Below are 22,314 nucleotides of genomic sequence, written 5' to 3' on the forward strand. Positions count from 1 at the left end.
TGGGAGTGCTTTTCCCAAGCTGACAACATAAATGCCATGTTGGCAAAATTTTATTGGGAATACCTTAACATCCAAGTTCTCCTGAACGCAGAATGTGTGGAATTTTGTCTGCTCTATATTGCTGCCATCTAATTTTTTTTCTGTTTATTTTTAAGCAAAATACATCTAATTTTCCCATTCCAATTTTCTAATTTCTAACATTTTCTAATGATTAGGGTAACAAAATCAGAAAAAATTCTTTGAAGTTCATTTTGTCTACACAAGCTGACTTTTAATGTGTTTCAGTGAACAGAAAATGCTTTTTTTAATCAAGCAATACATCAGGTATTCAGAGGTACAAGACCTTTTCTGAAGCAGTATTGTAATAGGTGGCTTTCACTTTTACTTGAGTAGTTTTCAAAGAAGGTATCTATACTGTTGCTCTGATGTGAATTGTGATTCTGATTTCTTTCTCTCTGTCTGATCTCACTGTATGTATAGCTGATTACATCAGCATTTCCAGTAAGCCATGTGACCTGCAGTGTACAACCGTCAGTGGGGAGCGACAGCTGCTGGTTCCTGCCCATGATGGAACATTCTGCCGTGACTCCAACTACCACGGAGTCTGTATAGAGGGAATCTGTCAGGTAATCTGACAAGTAAAAAATGTAAACAACAAATATCAATCATATTTTTTTCAGTATCACAAAAAAAAGCTTTTTGAGCTTTTTCCAATCACTAATGATCTACCTAGCTGTCTAACTTAAGGATGAAGTGTGTTTGAACTCCTGCTCTGTCCTCCTTTAGCCTGTAGGGTGTGATGGGGAGCTGTATAGCAGCAAGACAGTAGACAGATGTGGTGTGTGTGGAGGCACTGGGATGTCCTGTCAACGCATTTCTGGATCATACAGGAAGGGACTCACACAGTTAGGTAACACACACACACACACACACACACACACACACAAAGCAATGGTCCATTTCAAATCATCTGTTCTTCTATCCCTCTGATGAAATGGTCACAAAACTTGATTCGTTTGATCCAAATGACAAAGCAATTAATTTCTTCAGGGGCAAATAAAAGCTCAGCTGTACATGCCACATAGAAGTGTTAAACATTATAACTTATACATTTATATATATATATATATATATATATATATACACACTATATTGCCAAAAGTATTGGCTCGTCTGCCTTCACATGCATATGAACGTGAGTGACATCCCATTCTTAAACCATAGGATTTAATATGATGTCGGCCCACCCTTTGCAGCTAGAACAGCTTCAACTCTTCTAGGAAGGCTTTCCACAAGGTTTAGGAGTGTATTTATGGGAATTTCTGACCATTCTTCCAGAAGTGCATTTGTGAGGTCAAACACTGATGTTGGACAAGAAGGCCTGGCTCGCAGTCTCCGCTCTAATTCATCCCAAAGGTGTTCTATCGGGTTGAGGTCAGGACTCTGTGCAGGCCAGTCAAGTTCTGCCACACCAAACTGGCTCATCCATGTCTTTATGGACCTTGCTTTGTGCACTGGTGAGCAGTCATGTTGGAACAGGAAGGGGCCATCTCCAAACTGTTCCCACAAAGTTGGGAGCATGACATTGTCCAAAATGTCTTCGCATGCTGAAGCATTAAGGTCCTACTCACATTAGGGCCATTTGCTCCGTATCGTACTAAAGCAAAAATGCCCCCCTCCCCAGTCCCCTGCTGGCCTGCACTCACATTACCTAAAGCCCAAACGTGCTCAAGCGCGATAGCCCCCGGTATGCCCGTCATCACATTAAAATACGACAACATACATGGTCCCACGTCATCATAAATCAGTATAGTTCAAATACATTCATCATGTCTTCCTTTTAACTAAAAGACGTTTTTGTTTCTTTTAATTACACATAGGTTAAGGGATGTTTATTTACCTTGACAGTTTCGGAGATAACTTCCTCCTTCTTCAGAAAGGTCCAACTGACAGCCGGAGCGGCATGTCAGCTGGCTGCTATATATGGCCCACCTGATCTAGCAGACCCATGATTTACATGGTATCCACTTTGCATGCTGTGTGCATGACCGTGCATGTGCTCGTGCATGAACGCCCGTACCGTACTGGAGCACACCCCCTCCAACCGTGCCAGAGTGGGGCAAGTGTACTGTATTCAAGCATGGTACGGAGCGATCACACTAGTCAAATAATCCAGATTTTGCGGTCAAACGTGCTTGGGCACGGTACGAACAGGGTAATGTGAGTAGCCTCTAAGAGTTCCTTTTACTGGAACTAAGGGCCTGAGCCCAACTCCCGAAAAAACAACCCCACACCATAATCCCCCCTCCACCAAACTTTACACCTGGCACAATGCAGTCAGACAAGTACCGTTCTCCTGGCAACCGCCAAACCCAGACTCGTCCATCGGATTGCCAGATGGAGAAACATGATTCGTCACTCCAGAGAACACGTCTCCACTGCTCTAGAGTCCAGTGGCGGCGTGCTTTACACCACTGCATCCGATGCTTTGCATTGTGCTTGGTGATGTAAGGCTTGGATGCAGCTGCTCGGCCATGGAAACCCATTCCATGAAGCTCTCTATGTACTGTTCTTGAGCTAATCTGATGATCACACGAAGTTTGGAGGTCTTTAGCTATTGACTCTGCAGAAAGTTGGCGACCTCTGCGCACTATGCATCTCAGCATCCGCTGACCCCGCTCTGTGATTTTACGTGGCCTACCACTTTGTGGCTGAGTTGCTGTCGTTCCCAATCGCTTCCACTTTGTTATAGTAGCACTAACAGTTGATTGTGGAACATTTAGTAGGGAGGAAATTTCACAACTGGGCTTATTGCACAGATGGCATCCTATCACGGTACCACGCTGGAATTCACTGAACTCCTGAGAGTGACCCATTCTTTCACAAATGCTTGTAGAAGTAGTCTGCATGCCTAGGTGCTTAATTTTATACACCTGTGGCCATGGAAGTGATTCGAACACCTGAATGCAATGATTTGGATAGCTGAAGGAATACTTTAGGTAATATAGTGTATGTATGTATGTATGTATGTGTATATATATGTATATCTATATATGTATACACACATATTTAATAATAATATAGGTTACATGTATAAATAATATGTGTGATATATATGTAAAAAATGTATTATACATTACATAGACTTATTTGTATGGGCAAGACATATATGTCAGTATATGAAATTGTTCCAATTTATAATAGGTTGCATATATAGTTTGTACATATATGAACATATATGTTATGTATGCGAATTCCATACATGTACATATATGACATTTCCATTAAGGAAGCCATACATTCTCTGATGCCCTCAGTCTCAAGTTTGTGGCTTTAAAGTTTCATGAGACTGTGATTATCCAAGAGGTCACCATAGGTCATTTTCTACAGTGACATCAAGTTGAAAAAAAATTGTCTCATTATAATGAAACTATGGGGTCTGACATCATCACACATGAATCAAATGTGGCTCATTGAATCCACAAGAGTCTCAGCTTTCCAGTCAAAACCAATTTGTACAGCTCCAAGCCTAAGGCCCCAGAATGCATAAACACAACAGGCCAAAAGAACACATTTGTACTTAATGGTTTGTGGCCTCAACTTCATGGGATTAGCATAAGGTGGGCATGTCTGCAAAGGGGAGATCCGTGGGTGCCCAGAGAACCCATGTTGATTTAGATATAGAAGTGAGAGCTCCAGGGACCCCTTTGAATATAGTTCTTCCCTCGCCAAAATTTAGCTGAACTTTGGAACAATATTTAGCCTGCTTGCCGACAATCTAGCATGACAAGCTTGACACCAATTGATTCCTTAGCTCCTTAATTGTGCATGTTCAAATGGATAATTTCAACATAATGTAACTCATTAGAAATTGTTAAAAGACAATGTACAACTGATTATTTTCACACTACACTTTAATCTCACTGCTTTAAATCTATTTGTCAGTGTTAATTACCTAAATACTGAACACAAACCGAAATGTCTTCATGCCAGGGTCTGTAGAGCAACATCACATCACTGGGGGTTCGGGGCTTATGTAGAGCCAACTTAAGGTCCAGAACATGAAAAAGTTTGAAAACTCCTGGACTAGAAAAGCACTATGTATAAATGCAGTCTATTTATGTTGTAAACTGTTTTGTTTGACATTGATTTGTTTCGGGGAAAACTCAAAAACCAATAAACAGAGTTTAAAAAAAAAACTACTACTACCCATGTCTAGTGCATGTTATATGTATGTTGATGAAGAAATATTTGCTGAGTGCATTAATTATCTTAATTAGTGATCTCATTAGCATAAATGGTTATTTTTAGAACGGTATCTGGGTGAGACACAGTTCAGTGCCTTTTCTTCCTTGGGTAATAATTGATAACCCACTTATTAACAGTAATGGTGTTTAGGTTTATATGCAGAGTGAAAGTAAAGGAGTTCAGATGATGAATACTCTTAGCCAACATCCCTCTGTTCAAAGTGTGTTTCTCTGTTGCCAGGCTATGTGTTTATCACCAACATCCCAACTGGAGCCACAGATATTCAGATCATAGAGAGACGCAAGACTGAGAACATCCTGGGTGAGAATCAGTATTTGTAAGATCAATGTACAGAGTAAGAACACACACACACACACACACACACACACACACAATATCTATATATCTATCTATATATAGATATAGATAGATATATAGATATTTAGATATTTAGATATATACATACATAGATATATAGATATATAGATAGATATAAAATATATAAGTCTCTATAAGTCTCAAAGGGCTTTACAACTTTACAAATTTAACTCTTCTAAGTATAAACCAATTTCTAAAGAACATTATTTAATCAGGGATGGCCTTGTAAGCAAGAGCAAGCTCTCTTTTTCGAGGATGCCCTGGATACACAAAACATAACATAATCATCATATCATCATTTTATGTATTTAAAACCTCAGAAAACATGTTGAGGGAGAACCCTCATTTTCTATGGTGCCAAGGTACATACAAAAAATAGAGACACAGCTAAAATCCAATAACAATAAAAGAATACATGCAATGCTAAAAAGTAAAAGCGTAGGAATTGACAGTAAGATAAATAAATAATAAAAAGAAATTCAGAAAAGTAATAGTAAAATGATAATACAAAATTGTATATTAAAAACAATATAATAATAATGTAATAAAAACAATAAAATGGAGTAAAAAAAGTACCAAAGCAATAATGAACAACATAAACAATAAAATTAAGAGTGGAAACAAGTATTTAAATTGTGTAAAAGAGATGAAGCTGTTAAATTGTAGTAATCTCTGCATATTGTTCCATTTGTGGCAAGCATAGCTCTTGAAAGCAGTCCTCCTTATAAGTCAGTGCACATAAATATCACCATTCAGATATCTGAACAGACAGTTTTGATTTTAATGTCTTTGCCAATTCATTAACATGGTTCTTAAAATACGGCATGCCATCATGTTATAATCCATTATGAAAGCATGTATTAAACAATTTGATATGTTGTCAAATGCTTTCATATCTATCAGTGTTTATTTGTTATCAAATCTATTTTTCTTTCTCTTGTTGAGATCTCTTTCAGATTATTGCCTATATGCTTCTGTATATTTACTCCTTTATTTACTGGTTTTATTGAACACTTTTCATAAACGAGCTTTAAACCTACAGTAATAGAAAAACAGACTTGAAACAGACATTTCTGTTTTTATATTTTATAGGACTTCACAAACTCCTAAAATGCTCCATCAATAGATTCAGCAACTACCACTGTAAAGACATATGGGTACAAAGGGCATCCCTGTCTTATCCCTCAAAATACAGAAGCTTCTATACTTTGTCTTATCAACTGTGACAAATTATGTGCTTTTTGTGGTTGTACAACAAATTTAACATGTGGAACCAGTTACCAACTTTAAGAAAATAATATGACATGACACTACTACTACTACTACCACCACCACTACTACTACTACTACTACTACTACTACTACTACTACTGCTACTACTACTACTACTTAAAACCCTTTTAAAGTGTTTTTACCGTATTTAAATTTCTATGGGAATGTTAAGAGAACTTTGCTACTGGTATTCAAATTTTTATTCATCTTGCCTTACACTGACTACAAGTCTAATAGCATTACAGGTATTTAATTCAGCTTACTTTACACTGATTACTAACCTACTAGTTTACAGTGGTTTAACATTATTTGAACAACTAACCTACTAGATAACAATATTTCATGAAACTGATCTTAGTTGTTTCAACTGGTTTATTAAGTCTGTGCTACACAGCATGGAGGGCCTTGTTAAAAGAAGCCTCAGTAGTTTAAATTCTAAATCTTCCAGAATAAATATTTATCTTGTGGTGGGTTCGTTGGGGTCCTGACCCATTCTTTGAATATCATTGTCTTAGACCCTCCCCCCGATGTTTCACCTCCCATCTAGCTCTATCAGACGAAGCGGGACATTTCTTCATTAATGGCAACACAGTGATTGACAACCCTCAAAACTTCCGTGTGGCGGGAACTGTGTTTAAATATCGTCGTCCAAGCAATGTATTCTCTGATGGGCTGGAGTACATCATCGCCCAGGGACCCACACTTCAGAGCCTTAATGTGATGGTAGTACACACAGACACACACACACACACACCCACACACACACCCACATATATATATATATATATATGCAAACATAAAAAAAATCCTAGATATGTAGAGAAAACCATTATGAATACAGTAGGTTATAACTGACCATGTTTCACATCATAACAATTGCAACATGTTGGATAAAAAAATGAGTAGTTATTGATTGTGAATACAACAGTTTGTTTGTCAAGGAGCAGCTTTCTGCTGCAGTTATAACTCACAAAACAAGGGATTGGACAAAAAATAGCAAATAAATTGTCAGTGGTAGGTGCTTCATCTAGCTCTCTCACTAGTGCTGACACTGACTTACTTTAAGATGCACAAACTGCACTCATCATTTTTAAGTAGTTGGCTAAATAATGGAGCTGCAAACCATTTCATACCATTAGCCAGGCTGAACCTCAATGGAGATAATGCACACATCTCACTAGCTTTGTGTTGCCAATCGCAGAAGTGTGTCCAGTCTTGCAGGCCAGCAGCAAATGATGTTGGTGTCCGAGGTTCTAAAATATTATCAAAATCGCAATTTGGCTAAGTGCAATATCCAAATAGCATGAGCTGCTTTTTTTTTTTATGTTTAATTACAACGATGTTTGGCAAAACATCATTGTAATTACAATATCATGGTGTTACAGTGATGCCCTGAGAAAACATGTTCGGTAGACCCCAGCAAAAACCATACCATCATCATTTTAGTAGCTTTTTCAGTGGGAAAAAAATTATAATGCAAAACTTGTCATAACTACTAAAATGGTTTCTCTGTCAAATTAATTGCAATATGATTTTTTTTTTTTTTTTACCATACCATACCAATCAGTTTTAATTACAATAATCCTATCTGGTCTACCTATGAAAAAAGTATCTGCTGCAGCTGATTTTAAAGAACCTTGTTAAAGTTAAAGTTGACTATTCTTGTTGCAATCACCATTTGAGATTGTTCCAACTTTAGATTGTGAAAAACTTCTAAGTGGTAGCAACAAGATGTCATCTAGTTTTTCCATTTCTACCAATATGACATGGAGATAGTGGGCCCTATCTTGTGCCACCCGCTATCCGCTGCCACTACCCGCTACCCGCAAATTGCGGATTTAGGAACTTCCGCTATCCCTAAACGGTATCTTGCGCCACCCGCTACCCGCTATCCGTTATGCCGACTCCGTCATTTGCGCCTGGAGGTGTGTCCGTGGGCGTGTTTCATGCGCTATCCCTAAAGTTGCTATCTTGCGCACACACTTGACCACCCGCTATCCGCTATCCCTAAAGTTTGGGCTGTTAGGAGAGCGCGCCCAGGCGGCTTCAATGCACGCCCCGACGGAGCCTCGCCATGCACACGGTCGGACTGATACCGGGACGCCGCTGGAATGGACTGAGTATATTACTCATATAGACTGTTTAGAGGAAAGACTGTTTTAATTGGACACTTATGCCAGCACGTTTTATTGTTTTATCATAAGCCAGCAGCTGTGCTACATTTTTATTTTTAATATTTTATTTGCCCAATCTACCTTGTCAATAAATTAGTTTACACATAGTTCCACCTCTGCCTCTTGTGTGTGTGTGGTGTGGCCCGGGGATTTTACTCAATCAGTACAACCTTGTGACACGTCCACTTGGACACATGTGGCTCCACCTCCCGAATTAACTCGCCTATAATATGATATATAATATGTATATAAAGCCAACTTGCTTTAGCCTCAGTAGAAGCCCTGAGAAAATCTACCTCCCTCTCTCCATCGCGGGTTTAGGATTTAGGATTTAGGATAGCGTAGCCTGCCCTTAAAGGCAATGGCACCTGGCACACTGATTGGTTTAACTGGCGTAACGCCCAAAACACACCTATGCATAATATAGCGGGTAGCGCAGGTGTTTTGCGGATAGCGGGAGGTGCACAAGATAGCAACTTTCATGGGAGAACGCCTCTTCCTAAATCCTAAATCCGCAAATCGCGGGTTTAGGGAGTCTGGCGCAAGATAGGGCCCAGTGAGTCTATATCTCTAATTTTGGCTTTATTTATAGGACTCTTTGTATTTGAAATTAACTAGTTAAACACTTAACCACTACTTTTCTTTGTGTATGTAGTACTACAACCTAAATGGGAAACTCCCCCACATCACCTTTGAATACACTGTCCCCCGCAACTCTCATGACATCATCACTACGGATGACATCACCTCAGGTCCCTCCCTTGTTAACCATACCCATAACGAGGTTAATGAGGACGTCAGAGGGGTTCAGAGCAGGTCGGCCAACCACAGCAGGGAGGAAATAGCATCTGTCCATCGATATGATGTTCAGCTTGGAGCTGCTGACCAATCAGATGTCCAGCTGCAGGAGGAGGGGGATGAGGTAGTCTGGGAGATTCAAACGCCCAGCCCCCCGCCACCAGCAGCAATGTTAGTCTACAGAGCAGTTGATGTCACTGCTGATGTGTTCAGCCACAATGATGTGGAAGAGCAGGGACCTCCAGCGCCGTCTGGCTACCGTGAGTCACACATTGTTCTTTCTATTTGTATTTGACCAGTATGGTTTTGGGGGGCCAAAATGATGTCAACCCTGTGAAACCTGAGCAAATTCACTAATTTCATTCAAAACAAAATAAAACAGCTAGTAACAAATTAGGTAAAAATTACAAGTAAACTACAACGGGGAAAATAAGTATTGAATGTGTCAACATTTTTCTCAGTAAATTTATTTCTAATGGGGCTATTGGCATGAAATTTTTCACCAGATGTCGCTAACAACAAATCCACACAAATAAAGAAATTAAAACAATTAAGTCCATAAATTAAGTTATGTGTAATAAAGTGGAATCACACAGAAAAAGTATTGAACATGCTTACTGAAATTTATTTCATACTTAGTAGAAAAGCCTTTGTTGGTAATGACAGCTTCAAGACGCCTCCTGTATGGGGAAACTAGTCGCATGCATTGCTCAGGTGTGATTTTGGCCCGTTCTTCCACATAAACTGTCTTCAAATCTTGAAGGTTCCGGGGGCCTATTCTATGAACTCTGATCTTCAGTGCTTTCCATAGATTTTCAAATGGATTCAAGTCGGGTGATTGACTGGGCCATTCTAGCAGCTTTATTTTCTTTCTCTGAAACCAACTGAGTGTTCCCTTGACTGTGTGTTTGGGATCATTGGGCCTCATTCACTAATGTGTGTGTGGAAATGTTCTTATTTTGCGCACAAAATAAGTGCATACGCAAAATCACCGTGGGATTCATGACGCCTGCATACCGACCAATTTTGTTCTCACCACCTTGCGTATGTTTGTGAATCAGAATCATTCTAAACTGACAGTCAATAGCCCCATTAGAAATACATTTACTGGGAAAAATGTTGACATGTTCGGGATGCACTGGTGATTCACCGGTAAAGAGTACGTACCATGTACCAGGGCTGAGTCCTGATCGCAGCGACCAGGGTTTGATTCTGACCTCAGGTCCTTAGCTGCATGTCATCCCCTCTCTCTCCCTGCCTTTCCTGTCTGTCTCCACTGTGACTGTCAAATAAAGCAGAAATGCCGAAAAAATAATCTGTAAAAAAAAAAATGTTGACACGTTCAATATGTTCTTATTTTCCCCACTGTATGTTTCATGAATATATATTAAAATTAAATTTAACATAAAATTACTACAAATACCCCTCTTCCCCAAATTAAAATAAATAAATAAATGAATAAAATTAAGTTTGTGAGAGAAATGTAATGGAAATTCCCACAAATCCCCCTGAAATGTTAAATAAAAACAAAATGAATTTTGTTCAAAGGGTTAAATAAGGGCCCACTCACATTGGCAAGATTGAGCCCGTATCGTGCTAAAGCCAAAATCCCCCCCTCCCCAGTCCCCGGCTGGCCTGCACTCACATTACCTTTTTCCCAAACGCGCCCAAGCACGATTGCCCCCGGTGTGCGCGTCATCACGTTGAAATACGACAACAACAGGCATGGCCCGACGTCATTATAAATCAATGTAGTTCAAATACATCATGTCTTCCTTTTAACTAAAAAACGTTTTTGGTCCTTTTAATCAGACATGGGATGTTTATTTACCTTGACAGTTTCGGAGGTAACTTCCTCCTTCTTCAGAAAGGTCCAACTGACAGCCGGAGCGGCACCTGTCAGATCCGGCAGGCCGGGTGACCGGGTGGCCGCACACCGCGCGGTGCCGCGGCCAGTGCCGGCCGGTGCCGACGCGGTGCCGGCCAGCACCAGGTCTGCCGGATCTCCGCACACAGACTGCTGTACTTTCATTATAAACCGACTTTTGTTTATATGCGGTTGCAGCAGCACAACGGACAATGACACAGACAACATGGTTGATTATTGATTGCGCAACGCGGCCATTCGCCGGTAATCGCGCTGCACACATTAAACAGTTTTGCAGAGGCAGGAGGAAAGTTGCATGATTTACATCCGCGCACTGCGTGCGTGACCGTGCATGTGCTCGTGTATGCGCCCGTACCGCGCTGAAGCACACCCCTTCCAACCGTGCCAGAGCGGGGGAAGTGTACTGTATTCAAGCACGATACGGAGCGATCACACTGGTCAAAGAATCCGGATTTTAAGGGCAATCGTGCTTGGGCGCGGATCAAACTTGCCAGTGTGAGTGGCCTCTAAGACCATGCAAAAAACTACAAGTATGCAGTGTTTCTTGCACAGTTTTGCTCTAGGAAGGGTGGAGAGACTCTGAGGTCAGTTGAAGAAACCTCATGTTCTGCCTTTTTTTCTATCTGTGTGTCTGTTCAATAAGGGAGTACCTCCAACTCAATTGACAGCAAACCTACCAACCCTAACGACACTCATCCTGCCAAGACCCTCCCCTTTCACCGCCGAGACCACTTTCTGGACCTGATGCTCTCACTTCCTGGTCCTCCTGGCCACTCCCCTTGTGCGTCTGGCTCCTCCCTCTGCTCTGGTCTACAGCCCAACCAATCCTCAGGTTTACACAATACAGCACCACCTTTCATTTTGGGATGTTGCATTCCCTATTTGAATGTATTTGATGTGTATACACTTTTGCTTAAATGCTTGTGAGGTACTGAAACAGAAGAACGCTTTCACAAGCATTGAAACACAAGAAATCATATGTGTAACCCTTGAAACCTGAGCAAATTGACTTGATTTCTTTCAAAAACATGGGAAAAGAGCAAATTGGCAAGAAAATGACCTGAAAATTTTTTGGGGAAAAAATAAACATTAAAAGAAAATTATTAGAATATTAGTCAAAATTACTGGAAAAATAGCTTAACAATACTTGAATGCTGCATTTATAATTATCGTAATTCCATATTTAAAATTAAATTACAAGAATATTACCACAAAATTGCAAAAAAGAGAAAAAAAATTACAAAAAATACACCCAAAAATCTAGAAATGAAGTGTTTTTTGTTTAGAGGATTAACTAAAATCTTTCAAAATATTTGGACAGTTAATCAGAATTAGTGATCTAACTAAGTTTCATCTGTGGTCCCTGGGCAGCAAATGATACACAACCTAACTTCACAGCAGTGTGCAAGGTACAAGTGAACACAGTACATCAGTACATTATATCAGAGCATTGTATCATCATAGCAAAGCAAGAGAATATACAGATTATTTAGTGATTGCATGACTCAGATTTTAACCCTGATTTCAGTTGTAATTTAAAATTGATCAAAGTTGAACACTGTCTTATTTTGTTAGGTATTGTAAATAAAAGCCTGTCCATGGGCTCCTGTGATTCAAAGGGTTGACTTTTGCCAGTAATTACAAAAAACAGCATTTACTGCAGCATTACAGTTGGTCCTATATCCTTTTAGCCCTTTCTACTTTCTCAACAATTTTGGCCCAATTGTCAAGCCTATTCTATCCATGTCAGCAAATATACACTCACTGGCCACTTTGTTGCGCACACTTTGCTAGTAGCGGGTTGGACCCCCTTTTGTCTTCAGAACTGCCTTAATTCTTCATGGCATAGATTCAACAAGGTGCTGGAAACATTCCTCAGGCTGTGGTCCATATTGACATGATAACATTGACTACATTTACATGCACACCATATTCCGGTTCGGGTCAATGTTCCGGCTAAGGTAACTGTGCTGCGGCAACTGGAATATTCCGTTTACATGTTACTTGGCATGTTCCCGTGTTTCAGCGTATTCCACTCTCTTAATGCAACACTCAGCCGTGGGGGGCAGCAGCACGCGTATAGGCGTCTGGTCTGCTGATATCCTCCATGATATTTAAGTCTTTCATTAGCTGAAGGCAGACTGCAGTCTCCTGGCTCTTGCTGCTTTTCACCATGCTGTAGTGTGCGCCATGTCGATTTCCCCGCTTGCAGCAACCATAGCAACAACGCCGCCCCAGAATTCCTTGCGAATTGAGCATGCGCAGTCTGCGCAGTACTGTGTAGTTGTTGCAGATTTGTCAGCTACAAATCCATGATGCAAATCTCCTGTTCCACCACATCCCAAACATGCTCTATTGGATTGAGATCTGGTGACTGTGGAGGCCATTTGAGCACAGTGAGCTCATTGTTATGTACAAGAAAGCATTTTGAGATGATGTGAGCATTGTGACATGGCGATGGAGCTGATAGACCACAGTGTACCCATCTTCTGATGGAACTAGCCATCAGGAGATGGGTACACTGTGGTCATAAAGGGATAGCTATGGTCAGCAACAATACTCAGATAGGCTGTGGCATTTAAACAATGCTCAGTTTGTACTAAGAGGCCCAAAGTGTGCAAAGAAAATATCCCCCACACCATTACACCATCACCAGCAGCCTGAACTGTTGATACAAGGCAGGATGGATCCATGCTTTCATGTTTTTTACACCAAATTCTGACCCTACTATGATGCAGCAGAAATTGAGACATCAGGCCAGGTAATGTTTTTCCAGTCTTCTGTTATCCAATTTTGGTGAGCCCGTGCGAATTGTAGCCTCAGTTTCCTGTTCTTCCTGTTCTTTCTTGTTCCTGTTCTCGGTGTGGTTTTCTGCTGCTATTGCCCATCTGCTTCAAAGTTCCATGTGTTGCGCATTTAGAGATGCTCTTGTGCATACCTTGGCTGTAATGAGTGGTTGTTTGAGTCACTGTTGCCTTTCTATCAACTCAAACTAATCTTGCCATTCTCTTATGACCTATGATACCAACAAGAAATTCCTGGGTGTGTTGAACTGGCTTCATAGTACAGACTCTACGTTCTTGGTCTGGGGGGAAAACACACCAGAGTTCCATTCAATCACATTAAATAAGGCAGGTGTGACAACACCCTGAATTCCTAACATCCATACTTGCCAGTACATCAAAACTTACAATAATTATTTGTTAGAAATAGTAACACAAGAAATCTTGGCCCTATGGTATCACAATGGTCACCAAATGTATTACAGCACAAATTCACTCTGCATGGTCACCTTACTTTGTCCAGTTGGGCAGACAGCACTGTTTTGGTTGAAAGTTAATGAGAGAGTATCACAATCGGACCAATATACACTACTCACAAAAAGTTGGATTGGGATATTTGGCTTTCGGGTGAAATTTATGGAAAATGTAAAAAGTTCACGCTACAGTGATATTACATCATGAAAGTAGGGCATTTAAGTAGAAGCATACACTGGTGATTTCCTCATCTCAAACAATTTATTGAAACAAAAGCCAACAACAGTGGTGGATATACCACAACAAAAAATGTCAATGTCTCAATAACTTGTCATAACTTGACAACGACGTCTCATGCTGTTCACAAGTTGAGTTATTGTCTGCTGAAGCATGGCATCCCACTCTTCTTGAAGGGCGGCCCTTAGGTCATTGAGGTTCCGGGGTACAGAGTTACGAGCCTCTACACGGCGACTCAGCTGATCCCATAGGTTTTCTATGGGATTCAGGTCTGGAGAAAGTGCAGGCCACTCCATTTGAGGTACCCCAGTCTCCAGCAGCCGTTCCCTAATGATGCGACCTCGATGAGCTGGAGCATTGTCGTCCATGAAGATGAAATTAGGCCTGTGTTGTTCATGTAGGGGCACAATGACTGGATTAATGATGTTATTCAGGTAGTATGGGCTTGTCACTGTACCATTCACAAAGTGTAGGGCAGTTCTGTACTGACTAGACACACCTGCCCACACAGTAACATCACCACCACCAAAGGCTCGTCTGGTGACAACAGTGGCTGATGCATAGTGCTCTCCTTGACGTCTCCAACATCGTTGGCGGCCATCATTTCTGCTCAACATGAATCGGCTTTCATCAGAGAACAGCACTGAGGCCCACTGGTCCCTCGTCCAGCGTAAATGCTCCCTGGCCCATGCAAGACGATGACACCTGTGCCTGGTGGTGTGGTCAGGTACCCTTGCAGGTCGTCTAGCACGCAGACCATGCTGATGTAAACGGTTTCGAATGGTCTGACGTGACACTTGGGTGCCTCTCACCTCCCTTAAACGCGCCTGGAGTTGAGTGGCATTCATCATCCGGTTCCGCAGGGCACTGTTCACAATGAAGCGGTCATCAGTGTGGGATGTGGCCAAAGGACGTCCACTTCTATGCCTTTCTGTGACTCTTCCAGTCTCTCTGTATCTCTGTTGCAACCTGCTGATGACACTCTGTGACACTCTAAGCTCAGTGGCCACTTCCGTCTGAGAACATCCTGTTTGAGGCCTCGCAATAGCGAGGTGCTGCTGATCAATTGTTAGGTGTCGTCTTGGTCTCATGATGTCAAAATGTGAACAGCATGATTAGGAGGACTGTTTAAATACCAATTCTAATTGAACCAGGAAATTTATTGGTTGATTCATGGATCAAACACCTGATGTGAATTTTGCCGTTAAGCTCCTTCTTAGAGAACAGCAACTTGTGCAAAAAGTACTGAAACATTGAACAGTTGGACATGTGCATTCAAAAGTTTACAGAAGGTCACATTAAGTTCACCTGTAAAGGTTATATTGCATTTTAGGTTCATCCTGAAATTTCACCCGAAAGCCGAATATCCCTAACTTTTTGTGAGTAGTGTAATTGGTTTGGTTTTAGAGGAGAGCTGCTCCTAGTATCTACAGTAGAAAGGGTCAAATCTGCAGGGATCAATAAAATGTAAACTTAATCTAGAAAACAGGGTTTGCCAAATGAGATAAATCAAATAATATAGTAAGTGTAATAAATCTCATTACATTGACTTGATTACTTGTGCTTGATTTATGATCATTTTTGTCATTAATGCCATATAGAAAATGCTGAAAAATGAAAAGATATTTTGTATGTGTCTACTTCCAGGTAGTCTAAGTGTTCATTCTGCAGCCTTGGTAGAGGACAGCGCCCCCTATCGGTTATTGGAGGACCTACACGACAACCACACACAAACAGATACTGACACACACTCAAACATGCATGCCGCCAGACACAATGCCACTGACTCACACACTCAAGCAGAGACCCAGGTGGAACTAGTCTCCACTATAGACCCAGAAACACACACAGTCGCACTTACAGGCTTTCACCACGATGTACACTCAATTACTGATACTCACCCTCTCTCACACACAGAGGCACAACTTGATACACACTCAGACACACATGCTGCTAACTTGGTGCACCTCCAGCAGGTCTCTGCAGTCCAGGCTGGCAGTACAGAGAGGTAGAGAAAAACAATGGCTGAACTAGAAATGCTGGGGGACACTTGACTTGAAATGCACATTACAAACAAATTATAAACCCATTAGAAGAAATACAAGCATCTTAAATGTCTAAAAATTACATTCAGTTTACTATCATGTCATTGTATTTATATTATATCCGCTATACTGTTAACTTAAAGTATTCAACCTCCTGCATCTTTGGCACAATGTGTCTACTTTATAATAATTATCATGCATTCCTAATGGGTTTATAATGTGCCTCAAGGAAAATGTTCCCAGATGTTGCATGTGGGAAATACATCCACATCAATTCTGTGACTCGTGTATACTTGCTGCATGGCTGTATAGATCCTTGCCTGTAGGTGTTACTTGAAGTGATATTTAAACTTGTATTTTAGTGATGCATTAACAAGAACCTAAAGAGAAAGTTACTCACAGTGTGCTTCCTCCAGTCCTCGACAAAGAAAGCCTTCATGGTTAACTTGTATTCCAAAAACACTAGTCATCTCAGACCCAACAGAAAAAACTAGGGCCATAGTTTTATGATTTTACCACAGTAAAGCACGATCAAAAGTTCCAGTTTAAAAATCTCACATTTGTCACACTGTATAATCCAAGTCTACTCCCCAGACACACACATTTTTGCTCAAATATTGCGGCAAAGACCGCTTCCACAAAATCCACTCACAGAAACTCATTCTTTCAAGCTGCCAGTGAAATGCACACACCTCAAACGTTAGTAAAACTTTCTTTGCCAGGGATTGAAGGCAGCACACAGTGAGTACTTCATAAAAAAAATGCATTATGGGTGAGGTATCCCTTCAAAGCACCAGCAGGCAAGATTTTTTTTTTTTTTTTATCTGAAAATCCTCTTGCCACAAATCCTAAATCACAAAATTGACCTGCAACAGTGAAAGGTGTTCCATCTCTATCAACTAAGATGGGTGAAGTGTCTAGCAAGTCCACAGGAAGCAACAAAATGTTACATTTGTAAATGTAATAACTTCCCTTTTAATACAACAAACAATCTAGTAATGCAATAAATATTTGCAGATAATCATGTCACATCCTATGAAGATAATACATTTCCAACTAATGTGATGTTTCCTGTAGGGAATATATTGCCTTTTCCAGTTGAATTGTAATAATTATTACATCCATGCCTTTTACTACGTTAACAGGGAAGTTAAAAATATTAGTTTTCAAAAGTGTAGCAACTGAACAATAACAGCAGAACCATGATATACAGTACAGTATGTTATTTACCTTCCTGTTAAGGTAATAAAAGCCATGGATAAAAGTCATTACATTAACAGGAAGTAACATTTATTACACTGATGGGATAATTATCATTTTTTCAGAGTTATTAAAGTATTCCTGGCAATTTTTTGAACATAAATTGTCAGACCACTGCTGGGGTGGAAGTGGTGACAGTGGCTCTAGATGCTATTTGTTTACACGAGTTTTACGACACTTGCAAAAATACAAAAACAAAAAAAAAAGTCATAGTGCCTCAATCCACCAATGGGTTTTACAGTATGTTTAAAGGACCAACAAAATACACAGGAAATGTGTAATCACACTACCAGTCAGACAGTATATATCCGTAAGTGCAAATATAAGCCTTTTTTGTGGTCATAGCACATTGCTAATTTAGACAAAGTGCAAATGCATTGAACTATATCAAGGTACCTTTTTAATCTTAAGTGAGATTCTGAATATTAGCGATAGTTGAACAGCAAATATGTGCTGATTTTTTCCAAATCATACCCACATTATTCAGATTGCAAGCTGTCACTAATGTTGAAAAATATCCCCAAACATCCCTTTGGATAACACCAGTGTGTCCAAGAGTTTCAGACAGTGTAAATAAATTTGCTTCTGTGTTGATCTGTCCTTCATTAGCACAAACTTAATAAAATCTTGACACTGCAACATACGTACTGTACACAACCAACGCAGAACTATAAATATTCACACCAGCGTAGGCCATTATGTCATTGCTATGGAAAGACTTTTAAGAATTTTAAAGCGTCATGAGATAACTTTTGTTGTGATTTGATGCTATATAAACAAAGATTGATTGATAAACTGACAATAGCTAGCACATACTGGTGCTTCCTTACAGCCTGTGCCTGAGCTTCTAATGACAGTGCAAATAGACCTGGTGATAAACGGCAGCCCTGTCGAGTGGACCTGTGCACTGCAAACTGTGCTGAGCCCTGTTTGAACACAGTAGAGAGACAGGCATGCAGAGTGTAGCCCATCCATACCATCAACCAACCACAAATTGTTCCACTCTCACCAGTCAAAAGCCTTTTCACCACCAGGAGAAAACACTGCACAAGGTTGTTGCTGTGACAATTCAGTTACGTGGATTAGGCAGCTCTTTGGCTAGATATTCCTTTCAGGAGACCAGCCTGAGACAGTAAATTCATGCCTCATGTGCATGAACATATTGAAGCCCCACCTATTGAGTCCAGAGGATCTGGAACTGAGATCAGATGTCTGTGTAGGTTCTCGGTTATCCAGGTCATGGTTATCCATGTAGAGTTGAGTCGAGGTCAACTGGACTGTTTTTTAGGTTCTTTAAAACGTTTCACTTCTCATCCAAAAAACTTCTTCACTTCTGAAGAAGCTGAACTTAGGGACCACTTTCAATGCCTTCTCAGATCACCTGGGGGCTGTGGACCATGCTCTACAGCAGGGGTGTCAAACTGGTGCCATGGAGGGCCAAGAGGCTGCAGGTTTTCATTCCAACCAAAAACTCCTCCAGGTGATTTCACTGATCACCCTACCTCCAAACAGAGAGGCGGGACTAATCAGTGAAATCACCTGGTGGAGTTTTAGGTTGGAATGAAAACCTGCAGTCTCTCGGCCCTCCATGGCACCAGTTTGACACCCCTGCTCTACAGGATTACTGATACATAACAAATTCTCCATCCCCATTTCTGCTTCTCCCTAAGCACTTTAATTAGAACACCTTTTTGATTCTGTAATTCTGAAATTCTGTTGCATCTGCTGTTTTTTTTAAGCATATTTTTTAAAGAATAAATATAATTCCAGGAATTATAATTTAAACTGTCCAGGTGTGGTTAAATCTAAACATTTAGTGTAAGAGCAACATGTAACAAGAATAACATCAAGAATATAACATAACATAACATAACAATATAAGACTGTACATCAACGGTTGGTTACATTAATGGGAAGAAATGACATTTACATTTGTAATGTGCAATTCACTGATATCATTTTACATGACCTCTGGGTATTGAAATCCTTGAAGTTCAAAAAGCCACCAATGTGTAAAAATGGAATAGTACAGTTTTAATTCCGGCTTCCTTCTATCCAAGCAGTACTTGAGCTCAGGCACAGATGACCTACAAGTTGAATCATTATCTTTCTCTCTCTCTCTCTCTCTCTCTCTCTCTCTCTCTCTCTCTCTCTAGCAATGACTTTGATGTGGGTCTGGATCCAGATATTAGTCTGGCGGACATGTATCGCTGGAAGGTTTCTGCTTATGCTCCATGCAGTTCAACCTGTACAACAGGTAAACATAAACATATGCACCTAAGTACACCACCAACTCTATGTTTTTCCAACTGGTAATGCGAAGTTGGGGTCGATATTGTTTTTTCTGGGACAATAACGATACTGATCAATAGTAATCCAGGACATCAACAGTCTCAGAAGCAAGACTGACAAATGCAGTATTACAAATGCATTTTAAGTTCTCAACACCCACTAGTGGTCAGAAATTGCTGAGTGATGCTGGATTAGCTTTTTTGTGTTGAAATGCTTTCACAAGTGTTTAAATCCAGTAAAACTGAAACAAAAATTGTAACTCCTCTATTCTTAAGGCAGGTAGGTAAGGGCAACACGCTTCAAATTAGTGTTTTTGTTTTTCTGTAAAGCTAAATTAAATACAAATCCAGTAGAAAAGGGAATGGCTGCACTTCTATAGTGTTTTTCTAGTCTACCAACCACTCAAAGAGCTTTACAACGTTTTGCCTCACATTCACCCACTCACACACACATTGACACACACTGATGTCAGAGGCTATCATGCAAGTTGCCCATCAGAAGCAGTTAGGGGGTTCATTGTCTTGCTCAAGGACACTTGCTCACTGTCTCTGGAGGAGTTGGGAATCAAACCAGGAACCTTCCATTTACCAGACAACTGCGCTACCTCTTAAGCCATGGCGCCCTGGAAATGAAAATTAGAACCTTATTATTGGAAACATTGCGCTACCTACTTTTGCTCCATAGTCTTATAGACTGAGAGGTGGGGTCTGAGTTGTTTTCATATCAGCCAACATATAAATCAAAGTATAATACAAATATGGAAAAATTCAGAATATCAGGCCTGATAATCGGCCCGGCCTGATAATTGGTCAGTCCCTAACATATAGAGCTAGGTAATGCACGTGTGCACATTCATTGTTAGCGTATAAATATCTATTCTTAACTTTAGACTGTCTGCTGCAACTGTCCAGCTTCGTTAGTTGGATCATCAGAAGTTTCATCTAATCATGTAATGCAGTCAGTGCACATACAGGACTGCAAGCATGAGACTGCACATGTGCCACATTTTTATCTGTACTTTATCTATTAATGAGAGAATATGTGTGTGTGCGGGTGTGTATGTGCATGCGGGTGTATGTGTGTGTGTTCATTCACAGGTATAAGTGCTAGCTACGCCCTGTGTGTTCGATATGATGGCACTGAAGTAGATGACAGTTATTGCGACTCTGTGACCAGACCAGAACCTACACATGAGTTCTGCACTGGAAAGGAATGTCCTCCAAGGTACTGGAGTCACTGATATTACCTAACTGAGTCAAGGTTCATTTGTGCTCCCTCTGTGTATGAAAATAAATACGTTTGTTGCAAATGATATAACTGTCACTGCCCACAAACTTTCATGCATCCTTTCTTTTAAGCTGTAAATCCACTAGAGGGCAGCTAAGAGTCCAAACATTCTGACAGACATGGCAACGGTGGAGGAGGTCGTAATGATGGACTTACTAAGAAAGAGGCAAAAGTGGAGCCAGCGTTCTGTCATGTTTCCTTTGTAACCAGAGCTGTTGGTGTCACAGGCAGATCAGGCTCAGCGCCTAGGGCCCCGCCTTCCTCAATACAGGGCCCCTACAACCAATCTTTTTTTTTTTTGGGAGGCTCAATTAATCTTTTGAAATGTGAACAAACTCACCTCTTAAATTATTAGGGGAAAAGGCAATGTGCAAATTAACAAAAAATACTGGAAAACTTGTTTTAAAAGAAAACACAAACAAGAAAAAAAAATACAAGAAAACTAAATTTATATTTATTGAAAGACTTCTTTTATTGTCATTGCACAAAAAAACACAGCAGTGAGATTTTGGCAACGAAATGTCGTTGCTTTTTCTATCTAAAGGATCTATCTAAAGGTCAGATCAGTGATGATGGAGCCTTTCACAAAAACCCTTTGAAGCATGAGCAAATTCACTTGATGTTTTTCAAAAACAGAAAAGGTCATGAGTAAATTAGCAAGAAAATGACCCAGAGATTAACAAGAAATTAGAAAAATTTACAAGAATATGACCTGAGAATTATCAAAAACAAAAAATTACCAGAAAGTACAAGAAAATTGCCTCCAAAAAATGAAAAACCTATGAGATCATAAGTTCATTTTTGTTGGATCTACACTGATCAAATACAAGGGCCCCCTCAAATTATTTTTTGCAGAGGGTCCCCAAAAGTTTACAGATTGCTCTGTCTTTAACTTTCTTCCTTCCCTTAAAAAACCAAGCATTAAGACCAGAACTTCCAGATTCAAAACAGCACATATTAGAGAGAGAGAAAGAGAGGGAGAGATGGAGAGAAAGAAAGAGAGAGGGAGAGACAGAGGGTGAGGGAGCTCAGCAGTAATTTGTTAAAACTCTTGCTGAAACACTTCAGACACAGTACTGCAGGCCAGTCTTCAGTGCTATGTTTAGCACTGCATATTTTCCTTTGTTACATTTGAGATGTATTTTACTGCGCTTGAAGCCATAAATTCCATTTCACGT

At 40.3% G+C, this 22,314-nt stretch overlaps 1 protein-coding gene across 4 annotated transcripts in view; it reads left to right on the forward strand.

Moving 5' to 3' along the window:
* Positions 1-22,314, forward strand: part of LOC115375784 (ADAMTS-like protein 2) — a 53,550-nt gene that overhangs the window by 21,094 nt on the left and 10,142 nt on the right. For 3 of the 4 annotated variants that reach the window (XM_030075324.1, XM_030075325.1, XM_030075327.1), the window contains exons 6-14: positions 481-626; positions 787-910; positions 4,489-4,569; positions 6,446-6,621; positions 8,728-9,130; positions 11,402-11,590; positions 15,900-16,260; positions 19,714-19,814; positions 20,947-21,073. In XM_030075324.1, coding sequence (XP_029931184.1) covers positions 481-626; positions 787-910; positions 4,489-4,569; positions 6,446-6,621; positions 8,728-9,130; positions 11,402-11,590; positions 15,900-16,260; positions 19,714-19,814; positions 20,947-21,073 — 1,708 coding nt within the window. The remainder of the gene's footprint in view (positions 1-480; positions 627-786; positions 911-4,488; positions 4,570-6,445; positions 6,622-8,727; positions 9,131-11,401; positions 11,591-15,899; positions 16,261-19,713; positions 19,815-20,946; positions 21,074-22,314) is intronic. The other variant, XM_030075326.1, reaches the window with a different exon arrangement.

This window comes from Myripristis murdjan, chromosome 17 (genome assembly GCF_902150065.1).
Source record: "Myripristis murdjan chromosome 17, fMyrMur1.1, whole genome shotgun sequence".
NCBI classification, from domain to species: Eukaryota; Metazoa; Chordata; class Actinopteri; order Holocentriformes; family Holocentridae; genus Myripristis; species Myripristis murdjan.